At 40.2% G+C, this 19,829-nt stretch overlaps 1 protein-coding gene across 9 annotated transcripts in view; it reads right to left on the bottom strand.

Moving 5' to 3' along the window:
* The window catches only part of NETO1 (neuropilin and tolloid like 1), a 659,228-nt gene that overhangs the window by 14,763 nt on the left and 624,636 nt on the right, over nt 1-19,829 (bottom strand). For 7 of the 9 annotated variants that reach the window (XM_072952155.1, XM_072952157.1, XM_072952156.1 and 4 more), the window contains one exon: nt 1,920-2,033. In XM_072952155.1, coding sequence (XP_072808256.1) covers nt 1,920-2,033 — 114 coding nt within the window. Of the gene's footprint in view, nt 1-2; nt 90-1,919; nt 2,034-18,066; nt 18,159-19,829 lie in introns of those variants that run through there. The other 2 variants (XM_072952159.1, XM_072952161.1) reach the window with 2 other exon arrangements.

The raw sequence follows: 19,829 nt of genomic DNA, 5'->3' as shown, positions 1-19,829 counted from the left end.
ACAGGGTGAGGAGGGCGAAAACAAGAAACGAACAGACAAGAGACAACCCACCACGCGTTAATACGGTAGTCCAAGCGAACGCCGAGAACCTTAAAATGAAAGAGCTGAGCGTTACATTTTGTACTGCCCTGAACGTAGACAGGTCTTTAAAAAGAAACGCAGCTTCACTTTTCACAAGAGCCCTATCTTCCAGCCTTGGAAACAGCCCTCTCGTTGCTGCACCCCTACTTTAAACTAAGTATGTGTTTTGGAGGAGGTCTTACAAAACCTTCTGGATGACATCTGGGACTCAACTGGTGATGTTAAAAGTAGTACGTTTCTATTCTTCTCACTGGACAAGAAAACCTCCGAAGCCCACTACTGGGGACAAATATTGTGCTGAACGTATCCTGGTGTGGATCACTGAAGGCGAAGTGACAGTAATATTTTGATACTGAAAGGTGATTACACTGTAAGACAGATGTTTCTAGAATGGTGGCATGAGGGCTCCTGTGAGCCTTTTCCCCAGTGAAGTAATCAGTTACGGTAAAAATTAAAACAAACAAAAAACATGTCAGGTTCCTAGAAATGGTCCTAATGGCACATATTAGGTAACTTTAATCAGGAAAATCTAAATTTCATTAGAAACAGGGAGGGAAGTCTGTGGCCTCTGAGGTCCCCCCAGTTCATCCGGATGGAAGCTCTGCTCAGGGAGGTTTCAGACAACACAAGGCCCCTCCCCCTATGGCCCCCAGGCTGGAGCTAGTGTCTCCCCAGGAAGGGCAGGACGCCAGCACTTCTCAGTGCCCTTTCCACCCCCAGACCCACAGGCAGGAGCGTCTGAGATGTTGGGGCTCCCCTCCTCCCCCCAGGCCCCACTGCTAGCACAGAGGGTCTACACCAGGCACACAGGTTGAGGGTACAGGGCCCCAGTCACACCAGGGCAGTGGTGCAGAGATTTGGCCCCTGGAGAGAGGCAGGCCCCGAGAACCATGGGAGCAAACCCACCGTAGGCAAGTAAAACTGACTGTGACCACTGACCATGAACAGCCTGCATTCAGACTCTTCACAAACTATCCAATTTCCGATCCATTCCCAGTGGTTCATTGGACACAGCATGCATCACTGCCCACATTCCCCCTCAGAACAGCTGCCACTGGATCTGCTCTTCTTACTGACTCTGTGAACCATGGGTCCTGTGGCAATGCTCTCGGCTTCTGTCCACAGAGGGCATTTTAGTAAAAGATGTTGGACTTGAAGCATGAAGAGTTATTTGCCAGTTTCTTTTCCTTTGCAAATTGGTTAATACTGGATCTGAACAAGAGGACACGTGGCGCTCTGAACTTAACCAAAATATGCAACATTCATAACCAAACCAAGGGTTTCTCTCTACATAAACAAACCTTTTTCTACAGGCTACAGAAGGGATCTGGCACGTTGGGAGCCATTCGCACTGGAAAAGACGAAAAGCATTTTGGTGGGAAGACTGAAGTCAAGGTAAGTGGTTTCAGGTACTCGAAAGCTGTAACGTTCCTTTGCACCTTATCTCTAGACTATGTGCACAACGTCAGGTGAAGACAGACTGGAATTGAGCGAGAAATACAGCCACAGGTGAAGGGGCTTCCGATAGGAAAGCCTGCATTGCGTGAAAAGCGCCGCGGCCCTGTCCATGGTCCTGCAGGCTCCAACAAGGAGACTCTCCAGTGAGCACCAAGTGTTAAGGATGGTCCACTGTGCACTAATGAATGTGGAACCTTCTGGTTACATCACAGGCAGAAGCAAGGAAGAGGCTTACAGATCAGTTATAAGACATACAGGAAGTTCAGAAAAGGCAATGTACAGCCGATTGTTAACACTGTCTACAACAGAGAAACATCGGATAAACTTCTTCCCACGCTACAGGTAGAGGGATTTTGCAAATTTCGGGGGCTAATCATTACCTTTACAATGATTTTCGTCCCAAGGGTACACACAGTTCTGGAGTCCATTGCAGACCAATGTGTTGTTAATACACATGTTACTGTGGCAGAAGAATGTATTGCCTTCGCAGGGAGCTACAAAGGAGAAGAAAAAGGCAAGGAAAAAAGTTTTACCTGGGGCTCAGTTATAAATCACTCGCACTGCAAATCTAAAAACAAAAAGATTAGTATGATAATTCGCCGTCAAACTGAGGTAAATGATGAAACGACATTCTATTCTCAGAAGTGTTGCCGTAGGGGTAATTATTTCTTGTGTTACTAACAGAGCCGGCATTCCCCTTGACGTGAGCAGCTTATAAAACAGGCACACAAGGTTTTCCATCATAAAAATGAAGTACATTATCCATATGAGTTCTTTTTTTTTTAACTTGGTGCATTCATTTAGCAAAACATAAGTGCCTACCACATGCATAACATAATGCCTTACACTGAAATTCTGTAAATGTACATTTAATTGTACTGTGCAAAAATTTTAGTTTAACGGAAATATTGAAATATTTTTGGGAAGTATACACTTACAAAATATTAATGAAGGAGATATATATTAAACAAAACCCTATGATATTGTTTAAGCATATGAAAGATGCAAAGAATGTTATGAAATTTCAGAACAAGGGAAAATCTATCCTGAACAACATAAGAAAAATATGTATTATCCTCATCAATATTTAACTTACATACTACTTTAACCTACTTTGCATATATTTCACACATTCTACTAACTTTAGGTACAATGGTCCATGAGCTCCAGGTTGCCACGTTTAGGGCACTGGGAAGTAAAATAAGAACTTTCAGAAGTATATAATTTGGCTGCAGAAATATGAGAATTAGAGGAGAGTTTAATATAGCAAAGCATAACGTTAGATATGACTTCAATATTAGAAAAAATACATTTCTTTCATTATCAGAGTAGTAAGATGTTTAGAATAATGACTCTGTGGAGTAGTACGACATTAGGAGTTACAGTTTACGGACAACACTTTAAAGTAATTTCTGTTTTTACCTTTGTAATCATCCCACATATCTTATAAGATGCAATTTTAGTGTTTCTTTCAATAATGGTTCTGTGACCCTTTAACAGATAGGCATTCTAGAAAAACATCAGGCACAAAACACAGAATTTACAGTGGTTAATCAACAGGAAAGTTTTATTAATGATCAGTCATGTTATCATTAATTTTTCACCATCAAAACTGCATATTGCAGGGGTTTTTTTTAAATAAAGTTTCTTTCTTTAAATGTATTTTCTGTATTAATCAAAATTGTTAGGAAAATACTTTGCATAAGGTCACAATATATTTTAACATTCCTAGAGGAATCATTTTTTTAAAAACGCTCGTCTTGAAAATCAAAAGTATGGCAAAGATGAGTAACTTGAGCCCGGGATTCCTCGGACTGTCCATGCCCTCCCTCCCAGCCCCAGTCCTCAGAGGAAGAGTTTCTTCTTCCCTCTACTTGATATGCCTGTGAAGTCCCTGGTTGAGTAAAAAAGATGTAACAGTCATTTTGAAAAACAAAGTACTAAAGAGCAGGAAAGATGCAGATCCAGTAGGCAGTCATTTTGAAAAGTGTCATGCTTAACATTTTATTTGGCTCCTGCTTTCAACACGGTGTAAACCTTTTATCATGTAAAATTTAACGATCCCATATACTATTGCAAAGATCTGCTTTTCAGTAAGGAACTAAATTTGAATTACTGTAGTCAGCCATAATGGCTTTTGCAGAACTGATAAGGTCTGTTAAGCAGATAATGAATGTTGTCAGAATGTGTACACAGAACAGAAAGGAGTTTTCTGCAAATAGATTAGAGCAGCTGCAAAATGCCTTAGTAGGAAATGTAAAAAGCACTTAGAACCTGATAAATTGCAGTGGTTTGGAAAGTACAGTTAATCCATCAAATAAAGAATACCTTTAAAGGAGCATACGGATTAAATGACCTTCCAGAATGAGTTGGAAAAAATATTACAATTACTATTAAATAGGGTGGCTTTGTTTTTTTTTAATTTAAATATAGACATAAAAATGACTTTGCATACTGGGTAAGTGATTGAACGAGAACAGTGTGTTGGTAAGAGCACTTGAGATTTGAATTCCAAATTCTCCAAATGTAATTTTGTTTCTGTTTCTGCAGCTTAGTAGATGCCAAAATGTTTACAAAATGCCAATCAATGTGCCAGTATCAGTCATCGTTAAATATTGGTGGTTTGACTGGGAATGGAACTGGTAATCCAGGACTGCCAATGAATCAAGTTCCCGACACAGTTCTTTACATCAAATAATACGCAAATGAGCCAGTGAACTGGAGTCATCCTCACTTTTTAAAAAGTATTATTATTCAGGGCACCACTCCATCTTTTCCTCCTTACCTTTGCTAACATTTATGGAACTGCTTTGCTGGCAACAAACACGCAAACAAAAACAAAAAAGCAAATCTTGCAGTGGCTGAGAAACAAATGTATCACGAGTTACACCCTTTGAACAAAAACTAATTGTGTCTCGTAGACACCCGAACTAAAACAGACTGGATACTGAAGCTTCCTTATAGTGCACATCTGAATATTTCTCTCCTAGACATACCTAGATATCTAGTAGTTCATTAAAGATTTTCATTTCTATCTCCTGCTAAAAATATAAAATGACACCGTCTTGCCTCCCAAATCAAGCTAGGTTCTCACTGCTCCTTCAAGGACAACCGATGCCTAAGCTCTGTGCATAAACATCTCCCACTGCTCTGTGCACACTCCTCGGATCGCTGGTTCAGCGGCCACACCCGGCTCCCTCCCTCTCTCTGTCCTGGAACATCCCCTCTCCACGCTGCCGTTGCAATCATATCAGAACTGTGTCAACTAGACAGTTTTGAAATAACTATTCCAGTCTACTGGACAATGACTTTTTCCTTAAGTCCTATTCTACTAACAATTTTTAAAAGGGTTTCACACTTAGTATAAGTTTATCATCTTTCCCTGCAAGTTCTTATATGGTTTAATATCTCTAGGTGTGTAGTAAATATTCAACCACAGTAAAATATTCAGTGTTGATGTTGAATATCAAGATGATTCAGTTATTGTCATAATATTCAATTTATTATATGGTAGTAAACATTCAGATATTCCATTAAGTCAATTTTGAATTGATTAATGTCACGGAGCAAAAGTTTTGTTCTGGTCAGGCTGCTTCCATGAGGATCCCAGAGGGCGGGAGACTCTCACAGGTGCGTCTCCTGGGGGAGAATGAAACCTCTGAAACCTCAATGCCAAGGTCTTCCAACACGATACAAATGGTGACATTCTCAGAAACTAAGTCTCACTCGTTTATTTGGCTGTCTTGCTACTAATAGCTGAGAAATCGCGTAGCCCACCCATTTTTAGAGGACTTACCCTACGTGGAAATTCAACGCACATTGTCAAAAGCTATCGCCTCTTAAGAAGCAGCGCCTTTATTTCCTAAAATTATCTGGAAGACACGCAAAATTAAGGTTTACTTATAATAAAGTGGCAGCTAATGAAGTAAAATTATTATCCTCAAAATTCAGAGAACCTCACACAGGTGGTTCTGCTGATCAGATGAACCTACTTAATTCTGGGACTAGGTCCTCTGTCGCTTTCAGAATAGCAAATACAGCCTCATATTGATGGTAAGAACTAAACACATAGAAGAAACTATTTGCATGGCTTTTTGTCTCTGAATTATTAAAAGCGCACTTAGACATAATGACCACAACTATTGTAACCTCACTAAGGGTTTATTGAACATTACCATTTTATTATCCAGATCTAATGCTACATGTTTCTTTTTAAGACCAAAACTACATGGAGTGAAGTATTCCAGTTAGCCAAGAATGTCTTACGTGTAGGCGCAGCACTGTTCTTTTTTTTTTTTTTTTTTTGATTTTTTTTGGGGGCGGGAGGTAATCAGGTTTATTTATTTATTATCTATTTTTCATGGAGGTGCTGGACATTGACCCCAGCACCCTGTGCATGCCATGCACACACTCCACCCCTGAGCTCTCCCCTCCCCCTCCTTTTTTCTTTTGTTTGTTTGTTTTACAATATTGCTCTTGATTTAAGTCATTTAGCTAACACAGAAAATGGGTATTTTAACACTGCACAATGAGTCTTCCCACTCTGTCCCCTCCTCTCTAATGCACCAACACACAGGCATTTGGGCAAAGCATTCTTTCTGGACCAGGTTAACTGTACGTGAACCTGAAACTGAGTGCTTTTCCAGGCACTTCATCCTGGGGTCCTAGAGTCCTGAGGGCGTCACAGAGGGTGGGGCTGCGTCTCCTGCGATACGGAGCGATAGTCCCTAAGGAGAGGGCACTCAATTACCACATCTACAAAACAGAGAGACAGGTAACACTTACCTAAGTGATTTAATTATGCCAAGAACGCAGGATAGTCCTGGCCGTATGGATTCAAGCATTAGAATGTCTCGCAAGCTGTTCTAAAGGACCAGGATTGCACAGAGGCTGTGGTCAAAACGTCTGAGATTGAATCCTGGGTTCAATCCCAGTTGTGTGACCTTAAGCAGATTTTACTTAAATTTTGTCAGTTTTAGTTTACGTCTATATAATGGGGCTAAGTTAAGGAGATACATGATATGAAAAGTTAAGTGATTTATATTAAACTTTCGAATTTGTACAGTGAGGCTAGTCATTCACAGCCTGCTTGCTAAGACTAAATGAGAACGCAAGTTTGAATGAACCGCACAGAACTTCTTACAGAAGAGCATGAAGCAGTAACTAAAGAAACGCTGTTTGAGAAGATGAGTTACACAGAGAACTGTTGTTTTTTCATGTAACAAAAATAGCAGATAGTTATTCTTTAGGTAGTAAAATATTGTAATAAAAACAGCATAATTAAATGGGTTTCACTACATAGACCTATAAGATATTACGCCTGGGAGTAGTATTTAAAATTTAACAACCAGCACTTCATGGGAACCCACCAACCAGCGTTAAATAGATGCTGATGGTCATGTCACAGGAGGGGATCTCAGCCTGCCTGTGTGCACCAGCTTTATAACATCCCAGTTTACAGCCACGTGCAAGAAGCTGGGAAAAATTAATTAATGCATAATGAAACATCTTTTTCTCAAAAATTACTGGGGCATGCTTGTTTTAGTAATTTTTCTAGTGTATCTTCCTCCAACATACCATGGGTTTCACAAAAATTCAATCCCAAGGGCTAAAGGGATAACTCCCTTCTATGATTCAAAAAGTAGTTTTAAATTAATTCTGTTATTACATGAAGTAGCCCAATGATAGGTAATATGAATAATTAATGTTACAGTTTGCAGAAATTAAGGTTTTTATCCTCTTGCTCTCCTAAGTCATGACGTCAGCGTAGCAATATAGTTGAATGTGAAAGTGGAGTCAGAGATACACCAGAGGCCATCAGCTCCAAGCTCTTTTATGCTACGTCTGCTGCACTGTTTACATGTAAAAAGAAAAAAAAATCCCGTCTATAACCAGTCTCCATTTTTTTATATGCAAGCACACAGTAACCACACCTTTCTAAGATATGCCCAGGACTTTCCTAAAACTAAGACTTTCTGAGTTATTTTAACGTCTTGGGGGGTACAGTCCTGTGCTACACTCATGCCCAGTATGAAATACCATTAAAGTTCAACTTTTAAAACGAAACAAAACAGAATTTATGACATAGCTCCTATAGCGAATGGAGATTTTAGCATGAGTTTGTACTGTCTTATATAAGGAAGGAGTAGATGTCTACAGTATCTGTGGTGCCCCGTCATTCACAGGGTAACGAGACCAGCGAGATAATACGCATTTTCCAACACCAAGTTGTAAAGAGAGAGATTCAGATCCCATCCTGGAAAACCAAGACAAGCAGCATGTAGACAAGAACAGCCTTTTGGTTCCAATAGAAACCCGGGGATGCTCTGAAGTTTTGAGTGGTCCTATGAATTTGAGGCTTGGATAAAAGTGGCACTTGTCCTGCAATTGTACTAACAGAATTTTCAATATAGAGAAACATGGTACACAGATACAGATTTCGAGATTATCTAAAGGTCCTTTAAGCCAAAATTTAAAATTCAAATTTAAAATCTCTTAAGTGAACATTTATCCAAATATCCCATAACAGATTGTTTGGAAACACAAAATTTAACTAAACGTTTTGCATACTGCGATGCATACTGCGAGTCATAGGACTGGAAAATATAGTGTGTTCCTGTGTATCACCCTTTCAGTGATGCCAGTGCCTTGTTCAGAGGATTCATGCACCAAGAAGTCTGTTTAACTTTGTTTAATTCAAATATCTCCAATTTTATTTGTATACAACTTAAAAGACAATATAAAAACAAAAAAAGGTTACCAAGCGTCACCCTAATGTTCAAAAATCTTATAATGGTAAGATTCTTAATTCTTAAGGGGTCATAGAATAAAAAGTATGGGGAATTATGAAGGTATAAAGTTGGGTGGAAAAAGCAAATCATTTTAAATTATAAAGCCTCACATGCAAACATACATATGGAAAATTTTACTAGAAATACTGAGACGAAATGTTAGCAATGACTATCTCTAGGATATTTACAAGTTATACTTAGTTTCTGCCGAGAAATCTTCCATATATACGGATATGTGTGTAAATACAACAACATACACACATACAGTTAACTTTTTATGACTGGAAAAATCTGATAAATTTTCATGAAAAAAAGTTAAATATTAATCCAAATAAGTCAATTTTCTATTTCAAATTTTAACCAGTAAAAGAATAGTTTTAAAATAACATTTCTACATTATTATACCTAAAGATACCTAATTAAATCAGTAGTTCACTGAATTCATTGCTTTCTTCGGAAAATTTTTTTAAATCCACGTATGTTCCCTTTCTGACCGCTAGGTGGTGAGAGTGCACCATACTTCGGTGAAGGAGCGTTTCAATCCTTCGTGATGCTTAAATCACAAACGCATCTGATACAAAGAACTTTTATACCTATATACTGCTGATTCTCAAGGAATAAACACTATTAGGAGATAACCAAACAATTTTGTGGCCCATCTTAATTAGGTAAAGGAGGAGAAGAGAAAGAAAGGCTGCCAGGTACTCAAAATAAAGGAAGTTTTACTTTAAAATATAAGAAAGCATCACAAAACATATCATAACGTTAAAGGTCTAATCATGGATGCACCATCACTTTTCAGTATCATGGCACGTGCTTATAAATATCGTTCTAATTCTGTAATTAAGAGGCATTTAATTTATAATTGCTATTCGATGCTACCACCACCCACCACCTTTCTTTTCAAGTCCAGAAATCCACAAAACACTTCTCAGGCAAAACCAGAACAAAATGGAAATAGAACTGGCAGGTTTCTCTCTGAAACACTGATACTTCAAATACCTGTGCTTCATGGCTAATAAAACTATCATTGCTGGAGCAGTTCAAAGTCAAATTACGTCATATTTCCTCAAGATCATGTGGAAATAGAAGGGATCCTTGCCCGATCCGATTTTCCTACAACATCACTTTACCAGCTGAAACCTGCTGGGAGCTTTCAGTCAGATGCCACCCCCCAGGTCTCCCAGCCCCCAGCCCAAATCCTGCTTCCTTCCACAGGCAAGTCCTGGCTTCGGGCTTCCCTCAGATCACTTCCTTTTAACGTCTTCAGTTTGAGGTTTGTCAAAAGCTCACCCAGCCATGTGCTGACCTGCACACACACACTCATGGTCATTCAAACTCACTCACATCTTCGAGTCTCCTCCTTCCATTCCTTTGTATTCTTCGTTTCTTCCCCAGTCATAACGTGGATGGAAATGGTCATGGAAACGTGTGGAGAGGCATCAGGACGAGGAAGCAGCTTGGAGAACCTGCCATGCCGCTGCTTCACGTCCTGCTTCCAGCTCTTACCAGCCCTGAAGACACTGAGTTATTAAAACTTTCTGACACTCAAGACGTTCCAGAGTCTATCACTTCCTTTGAGAGATGGAAACAAAGCTTAAAATTATTATTATTATGTAAATATGATATGTACCTGCATTGTATGTTTAGGTAATGAATTTATACTAAACAGCAAAATCTGGCATACTTAAAAATTCAATTACTTCCACTCAGTAATAACTTACACCTTTCAGGTGACAAAGGCGATTCTCGTCGCCCCCTCAGGCCTCCTGGCTGGTGGCTACAGACCCTGCAGTCTCCTGGGGTCACAGCAGACCCCTTGTCCTCTGTGCCCAGCCTGGGGCACCTCAGTCAGACTCAGACATCGGACACTGTCTCCTCCTGGGCTCACACTCCGGGCTCTGGCTCCTTTCTGAGGTCCAGATTTGTACTGCGCATCCAGAACTCTCCCTAACATCTCCACCTGGCATTCTCACGACCACCTCAAATGGAGTATGTCTGGGGAGGGGGGCTCACGGAGAAGGGTTATCACCCTACTGCTCTTAATCACCCCCCTGCCTCCACCCTCCTTCCTGATGTTAAGAGACCTGACTAGCCCGAGCCCCTTGGCCGCTCAGGCTAAAGGCTCAGGGTCATCCTCGAGTCCTTTCTGCTGCCCACCCCCACCCCACATCCACCGTCCTGAGGCGGTACCAGCCCTCTCTCAACCCCACGCTCCTGGCAATGTCTCCGTTGGCAGGACTGAGTCACCTTTCACCGAACAGTCCCCTACACGGATCCATGGACACAGTGGCCAGAGAAGCCTTGCACATTCAAGTGTGAATCTGATCGAGTCTCACTCCTTTTAAAACACTCCAAAACCTTCCCAATAAAGCCAGATTAAATTCCGAACTCCTCAGTGCGCCTTTGCGAACCCAAACCTTTCCTCTTTACCCGGCTTCCTCCTGAACTCCAGTCACCCACCACAGCCTCAGGGCACTCGGGGCCACACCCCTCACCACCACGTTACCCCGCGTTGTGTTTGCCCACAACGCTTACTAGGATTTGAGCTCATCCTTGTTTAGTTGATCCACCTGCCCATGGTCTGCGTCCTCTTGTAGGAGTAAGAGGCAAGAGAGCTCTGCTCACTGCTTTATCACCGGGTGCCGTGCAAGATAAACCCTCGTCAGCTAGCTAGCAGACCAAAACTTCTTTACGCAGTAAAACAGATACAAAGTGCCATCTTCTCATTAAATTCGGACAATGATTTTTAATTTTGAAGCAATAGCTAAGCTCCTCTTAATGAACGTGATGGTGATGGAAGAAAATATCTGAAATATCAGAGATCCCAGTTCCGTAAGCATCCCAGTCAGGTTTCAAAGACTTCAGACACGGGATCCAAAAAACCCTCGCTTGCTGCTAAGCATCATTTTTAATGGCAGAATTCTAATTACAGAAAAAGAGAACGTGAAAGAAAATATCAAATATATTTGGCCATGAGAACTGTCTCCCAAAATGAAAGTTTTGTTTTATTTTTCTCAAAATAAATAGAAAAAATTCCCTGCCACCGGGCTTTAAACATAAAATGGCCCTTGGGCTATGTATGCAATTGGAGAAAATGCCATTTTATTTGAAAAACACTGACCAGATTTGAGGCCAGAAATGGATTGCTGCATCTTCTCTTCATTTCATCATCTTCATATATTTTTTTTGAAAAATCAACGTCTGCTCCCAAAATTCTCTGTTCCAGTGTGACAGTTATCGGTCAAAATATCCAGCGTTATTATTAAGATATACCTTAATCTTTTTCTAATACAAAAAATTCTGCTCGCCATCTAACTGCACTCCCAATCATGAGGCCCCCTCCGTCTCTGCTAGAACTGCATGTTCCTACTGCTCCGAAAGGCATGCAATTACGAGAAGAGAAACTTCTTCATGGGAAGATTAAATTTCATAGATAGAGACCATTCCTTTCCTCACAGGGGGCGTGAACCACAGCACGGTTTATCCATTCCGCTTGATGCCGAGAAATTATTACACACTTCATACCATGATTCTGTCTGCCTTGGGCCGGCCATCTGATGATTGTCACAGTGCGCCGTTAGACGTGCCTCTAGGGCCAGTGCGTAGGATACTGTAGCTCACTCGGGTCTGCACTCCGATCGTTGTGAGGACTTGAACACGTGGCCCAGGGTTTGCTCCCGTGACTGGGGCACACACACCTGCGACGGGAGTCAGTGCAGCCTCGCGGCTTGGTTAAAGGTACTACTACGTGTATTTGGCCTCATTACTGAACGCACCAGCTCCCCAAAGGAGGACTTGCTGCAAATCAGGATAAGAGCCAAGCAGCATCAACGGACCGCCACAGCCTCAAGCTTGTGACTCCGGTAGTTCGGAGACTGACAAATCGGAATGATAATTTTCTTTCTCCATAGCACATACATTGCTTACTTTCACTGACAGACATAAACTCCAGGAGCTGTGAAGCCAGAATCAAGGAGATCAATATATATTATCCCCAAGGATCCTACCAAAAAGTTCAGGGAATTTCCCGGCGTGATCAGAGCTGGGGATCTATCGTAGGCTGCAGGGATGATTTGGGCTAAAAGAATAGGTTATTAGAGAGCAGTGTGGTATCCTGAACTGCGGGCGTAGGCATCACCCCTCCAGAAACACTCTGATGATCAATTAGTATTTTCTGAATTCGTAAATGAGTCTTAATTTTTCCAATAAAGAAAATAGTGTATAATTCAATATCCTGTAATAACCTATAATGGCAACGACCTGAAAACATAGTTGTATATGTATAACTGAATCCACTTTGCTGTACACCTGAAACTAACACAGCATTGTAAGCCAACCATATTTCAATTAAAAAATAAATAATGTATATACTCCTGTTTCCTTAGATTTAATAAATCCCTTCAGAAAGTCAAATCTAATTATATTGATGGCTTTTTAAAAATGTTTACTACAACAACTGTTCATTACAGAAAAACCATTAAGTATTGATAATCCATAAACCTCATCAGCTAAAAACAATCAGTTAATTGCATTGCCTTCTACACATACGTATTACATATGGAATAGATACTGTAGATTAAATATTTCCCTTATGTAATTACAAGAATACATGTGTAATGTCACAAGTGTTTTGTTTGCTACTTGCTTTTTGAATTTTATTTCTAACATAGTTCATTGTCAGTAAGTATCTATCTAACACATCATCTTAAGTTAAAAGAACATATACATGTTTCAAGAGCTATTTGACCAAGCTATTTAAGCAATTTTCATGCTACAAATGATTCTAAACATTCTCATTACTAGTGTGTATTCTTAGGTTAATTTTTTAGATCAACAGGTGAGACCCTATTTTTGTTTTTTACCTACGTTAGAATTCTGATATATAGTGCTGAACTGCCCTTGAGAGAACATTTACTTTCCTGCCAGTATACGAATATCTTCATTTTACCACATCATCTCCAAAACTGGGTATTTCATTATTGCTGTTTTTTTTAAACAATTTTGACAGATAAAAATGACGTCTCATTGCTACTGGAATTTACGTCTCTTTGTTTACTAGCATGAATAGGTGTTTGTATCCTTTATCAGCAGGCTGTTGATGCTTCTCTATGAATTAATTTTTCACTTTATTTGCCCCATTTTTTATTGGTGCTCTTATAAAACATTTTCTTACTGTCTTACACAATTTATATTCTTTTTTGTTTGTTTTTGTTCATTTGTTATTTGTAATGAAGTATAGCGGACTCACAATATTATATTAGCTTCAGGTGCACAACATAGTGATTCAGTATTTTTACGGATTATACACCACACATTCGGGCTTCTTTACAGGGCGCAACGTCTGCCACTGCCTGTCCTTTATGTTACTAATTGTCCTCAGTTCACCTTTTCCCTTTTTGTTTTAATTATGTTTTTATATGAATAATACATCTTAAATTTAAATATTTAAATCAAGCTTAATTTAAATTTTAAAATTTAAATAATATGCATCCTAAATCTTGTACATTTGTTTTTAGTGATGGTTTCCTTTTTCCATAGTGTGTTGTATGTCTGCTTTATAGAGATGTGCCAAAGCCCATTACACAGTCAGCAATTTTCCTATCATACTTCGTGTATCATTGATATTAGATCTATGCCCTCTGCTACTTAGGCTGCTGTATGACATACATAAGAAAGTCATTCCTGTGTTAATAAAATGGTCTCAACCTTTTTTAAAAATACATCAACTCATGTAATGGGGAGGCGTGGAGGTCTAGATCAGTAAGATGTCAGTTTCCATTTGAATCTACGTTATACTTGCTCACCTTGTTTCCTCCAACATATACACCTTCTTTCCCTGTGAAATAATTAGAGAATATAATGCCTTTTGCTCTTAGCGTTTCCTCCACCTTGTAATGTGTTGGCCTAGCTTTTTCTAGGGGGAAAACAAAATGTTCTTGTTGTGAGTCGATTATCATCAGCCTTTTTTGATGTATTTTCTCAGAGGGTTACTGAACTCTGTGCGCTTTCACAGTAATAATCAAATTACAATCTATATACTTTTTTCCCTTTAGGAGCCATTAAATTTAGTTTATTGAGGTGATATGGTAATTTCATTCACGCATTACAAAATTGGGAATTTGCACTCTAGGACAGAATGCAAATTGGGTACAAGAGGCAGATGGCAGACCAAACCGTGTTCCAGACAAGAAACAGTAAGATAATCAAACTGAACAGTAAAATAATAATCAGTTATGGTGGCAGAAGAGTAAGGATTTATATGTAATATACAAATGTAATAAACAAATGCTGGAGGAAAAAAAAAACTCTACGAGAAGAGAATTTGACTTCTTAGAATATAGCGTTTTGGTGGATAATTTACTGAAGTAAAGGAGGAAGTAAGCGGTGGGAGTGAGGAGCAGAGTACCAGGTATCCGGGAAGGTTTTCCGCAGTGAGTCACACACTTGAATTCCATTTGAATGAGTGTGGCTGCACCTCAGGAGGCGAACCCTCCTACTCATCTCTGCGCCATCCGCGCCTGCTGCTTCCGTGTTCACTGAAGGAACAACAGAATGAATGGAGGAATTCAAAGGAGTATCAAGCTGAAAACCCGTCCACGTCTACGTCACTACAGCAGTAGCCCTTACTCAGCTATCAGGTCAAGCTGATGCTGGAGTGATTGTCTTTCTTATATTGCCTACAGTTGTATCTTGTCACTTGAACTAACAAATTAGGAATAGCAATACATTACTAAGTAATAATATATTAATATATTTAAGTAATATATTAAGTAACATTCATAGATTGTATCTGAATTATCCATTGCATTAAAAATTGTGCATCATTACAATGAATATGCTTTAGTTTTCTATTGCTGAGTAACAAATTATTACAAACCTGTGGCTTAAAGCAACACCCACTTAGTATCTCCAGCTGGGCAGGTCAGGAGTCTGGATTCGGTGAGGTCTCTCCTTAGGGTCTCACAAAGGTAAATCAAAGACGGGGCCTAGATTGGATTCTCATCTGGAACATGGAGGCCTCTTTCAAGCTCATTCAGGCTGTTGGAAGAATTCAGTCCTTTCGGGTCATAGGACTGAGTTTCCTGCTTTCTTGCTGGCTGTCATATGGGAGGGAGTGGATTTTTTAGCCCCTAAAGGTCACCATCATTCTCTGCCACGTGGCCCTTTCTATAACATGTCAGTGTGTTCCTTTAATGCCAGCAACAGTATTTGCTGCAGCTTAAAATGTCTCTGACTTCTCCCATCTCTGACCTTTAGAACTTCTTTTAAAGGAGCATAAAGAGTATTGTCAATATTTGTTCTGTATAGTCAGACCAACCAGGATATCTGTTGCCCTTCTATATACTGATAACAAACTATCCAAAAGAGAAATTAAAAAAAAATCCATTTACAATTATACCAAAATGAATAGATGCCTAGGAATAAATTTAACCAAGGAGGTAAAAGACTTGCACTAAGGAAACTGCAAGACTTTGATGAAAGAAGCCGAAGATGACCTACACCATGTTCATGTATTGGAAGAATTGATACTGTTAAAAATGTCCATAGTACCCCAAGCAATATACAGATTCTGTGCAATCCCTATCAAAATACTCATAGAAATAGAACAAATGATTTAAAATTTTTTATGGAACCCCCCAAAATCCCAAATAGTCAAAGTAAACTTGAGAGAGAAGAGCAAAGCTGGAGGTATCACATTCCCTGACTTCAGACTACACTATGAAGCTGCAGTAATTAAAACAGCACATACTGGGACAGAAGCAGACACACAGATCACTGCAACAGAACACAGAGCCCAGAAATGAATCCATACTTTCGTACTTCCCCAAAGGTACCAAGAGTATCATCTTATTACAGCATCAACTCAAAGTCCAAAATCTCATCTAAATGTCACCAGCTCAAAGTCTGAAATGTCACATCGAAATCATCTAAATGTTGTGCAGAGAAGGCTCCTGGGGGCCGTCTGTGAAGGAGTCTGCACTTCCGTTCCTGCAGTACAGCTCCTCTTGACGTGTGGACCCATGGAACCAAAGAGATGAGCTGCCCTCCTCAACACTCCAACACAAATGGTTGGAATGGCATCGGATGATAGTTACAGAGATTCCGGAGAGTAAACAGGAGTCACTGGTCCACGACTGCCTTGAAACCCAGCAGGGTAAACACTCGGGTTTTCCTGATTACATTTCCAGTTCTCATCCTCTGTGGCTGTGGACTTGGCTCTGCTCTCTGAGCCATCCCTCTTTTCTCATGAACACTAACATAGCTGGGCCATCTCATCAGATTGCTTCATGCTCTTAGAATTTTAGGGTTTTGATGGCTCTTTTCAGTTGGGCTTCTCTGCCTCTTTCCGTCCAAGCTGACAGTGTTTCTGCTGAAATAATTTTCTCAAGAGCCTTGCAGGTCTTGCTTGAAACTCACTGGGTTTTGTTCTCCTGGACAGATGCCCCACCTGTAAATCTGTTTGAGAGGATCCTTTCTCTCTCCTTGGCGACTGTTGAGAAGGGTAAGGGGGACTTCCCTCACCCTCCTGGAGGAGCCTCTAACCTGACTCAGAGGATCTGTGAGGCCCCACTTTAAACTCTTCTTTCAAAGGCCTTTTAGTTACTAAACACTGTGATCTTCTGATGTTTCCGATGGTTGAGCAAAGGTTATACACTTACATTCAGCCTTGTCTTTCTGCCACATTTTCAGCATCGTCTCCAACTTTTAACATCTTTGCCCCCTGGACAAGTGGGTGCTTTCAAAATCATCTGGTCCTAATTCCTTTTGGTTTAATAATTCTTCCTCAAATTTATTTCTCCCCTCTCTCATGTAACATTAAGCAGCAAGAGAGACCAGGCTACACCTCTGCCACTTTTCTCGGTAATTCACTTAGCTGGGGAGCCAACGTCTGTCACTTACAAGTCTGCCTGCCAACATCCCTGCAGGACACAATTTCACTTAACTTCGCTGTGCTTTCCACCACTCAGAACGAGGATCTCCCTTCCTCCAGCTTCTAATAAACATTCCTCACTTCTAGCTGAGCCCCAGACAGCTCTCTAAGTCCAGGGTTGTTCTAACCATTTGTCTGAGGCAGTTTAGGCTTTTTCTAGCATTATCCTCAAAATTCAACCAACCTACGACCATTGCTTGACCCCAAACCTGCTTCCACGTATCAGGTATCTGTTATAGCAGCATCTCACGTACGGTACCAAAATCCACACAGTTATCTACTGCTGTGTAACAGTCACTGCAATTTATTATCTTGAATCAACACAATTGCAGAAGCCCACGTATTGGATCCTTTGCTAAGATCTTAGAAGGTGAAACCAAGATGTCGGCTGGGGCTGTGGCGTTCATCTGGTTCTTAGGGTTCTTTCCCTAGCTTATTCAGAGTGTTGGCAGAATTCAGTTCCTTGCAGGTGTATGACTGGGGCCTCCATTTACTTGCTAGTTGGTGGCCAGGGATGCTCTCAGCTGCTAGAGTTCACCCTTCTAAGAGGCAGGCAGTTCACAACATACCTGTTTGCTTTCTTCTCCCAGGCCAGCCGTCTTTCTGACTCATGCTTCACTTTATTTTAGAGAGCTCACCTGATTAGGTCAGGCCCACCCAAGTAATTTCCCTTTTGATGAACTCAGAATCAATTGACTAAAGACCTTACTTACATTTGCAAAATAGCTTTTGCCATAGAATGTAATTTAATTACAGAATGATGTCCCAAGCTACTCACAAGTTCTGCTTGTCTCAAGGGAAGGATGTCACAAGATGCTTCTGTACTGAGAGGTGGGGCTCTTTGGGTTTATCTCAGAATTCTGCCCCCGACAGAATCCTTCAGTTCAATTCCTCTTTGAAATAAAAATGTTATTGAATGTATATTTCTTTACTGTAAATAAATCTGTCGTTCAGACTCGATACTCCTTTTGTCCCAAATTGATATGAAACTGAATACATGATCTCATCTTAGCAAATTATTGTAAACAGTTTCCCCACATCCGTAAAGGAAAAAATTTGCTTTCCATCTCCTTTTGCTTGCATGTCTGTTTTTAACAGAAATGTGCTGCCCATGAAACAAACATCACATGAGACTTACATTGCATGAAACCTAATCACCTCCTTCCCAAAAGTAAAACAAAAAAAATATTTTTAAAGAGTAGACTAAGCATTTTGACTAATCCAAGGACAAAAATGACATTTGAAGTATTAAAAAGACTATAATCTCAGGAAGTGAGACAGTGTCTCTTTGTTGATAATACTGACTGTTTTTCCCTCTAGTTGCTGGGTTTCAATGTTGCTCAACAGGCTGAAGTCTGGATACTATTCCTCTGAAGCTAACGTTTTTTAGCAGCAGCCAGCAGCAGTGTGAGATCATTCATCAGGGCAGGAGTCTCAGGTAGAGCTGAGAAAGGCTGAGGTGAAGAGTTAGCAAGACAGTGGAGGCAGGAGCAATATTTATGGGCTCGATCTAGGGAGGACGTTATTCCTCAAGATGCAGGTGAAGGTAAATACTTCTCCATTCAGTGAGCTATATGCTCCCTGTGACATTAGAGAATATCTTCTGTTGCTGCAAATGTTGGCATTTAATCCAGACTTTATAAAATGCTTCTAATGTGCATGTGAAATCTCAAAGTCTAATGACTCACAGTTAGAATTTCTATGCCTCTTCTTTATACACGCATTCTTCCCTTTCTTATAATTTATTCAGATACAAATGTAAAAATAAGTTGATTTGAAACTATATTCCTATTTGTGACCATTAGTCTTCGGATCAATATGTTCCGGACCAGAAGCCCTTTGTTATGATTCTACTTTAGTCTAATGTTTGCAGTCACGAGACAGCGGGCTACTGTATAATTATGTATGATTACAGAGTGTGGGCACAGAATCCAGACATAAGATGCAATAGATAGGACAGAAGAATCAGAATTCAGTTTGTAAAGCCAGCAAAACTTGCTGACATATGTAAGCTACATGAATGATGCAGAAATGCTGCTGTTTTTACCATCATCATCATCATCATTATCATCATCTTTAGAAAATGGGAGCCCTGTCCGTCCCTTAAATGTGACAAAGTTATCCCCAGGAGACTTTCTGATCTCAGGCATCAGGCTTTACATCCTTGCCTTAGCGCCGTTAACAAATCATTAAGCATGCGCTGAAGGCATTCAGAGAAAGTCAGTTAACTTCCTTGGCTCTTTCCTTTTTTCTGTTTGAATGTTTGAATGCATAAAATGTTTGGGCTTGAAACAGGTGGCCTCCAAGCTCTTGTCTAACTTCTAAAAATACCCTATGGTCCTAACATAAGACATTTTGACAGATATTAGAATATTGTTGAGTATGCCCCTAAGTGCTTCTCAGCACTGCACTGGGGATACCGACCAATAAATACAGGAACCCAGAAAAACATCAAGGGGGTTTCTTATTATTTGAGTAAGAAGAACGCTGTTCATTGGTTGCACATCTCTAACCTTTATCCCATGCGTGCGTGTGTGTGGAACAGAGACAGTACCACCCATTTC

This window comes from Vicugna pacos, chromosome 30 (assembly GCF_048564905.1).
Source record: "Vicugna pacos chromosome 30, VicPac4, whole genome shotgun sequence".
NCBI lineage: Eukaryota > Metazoa > Chordata > Mammalia > Artiodactyla > Camelidae > Vicugna > Vicugna pacos.
This window is presented reverse-complemented; position numbering and strand designations above follow the sequence as displayed.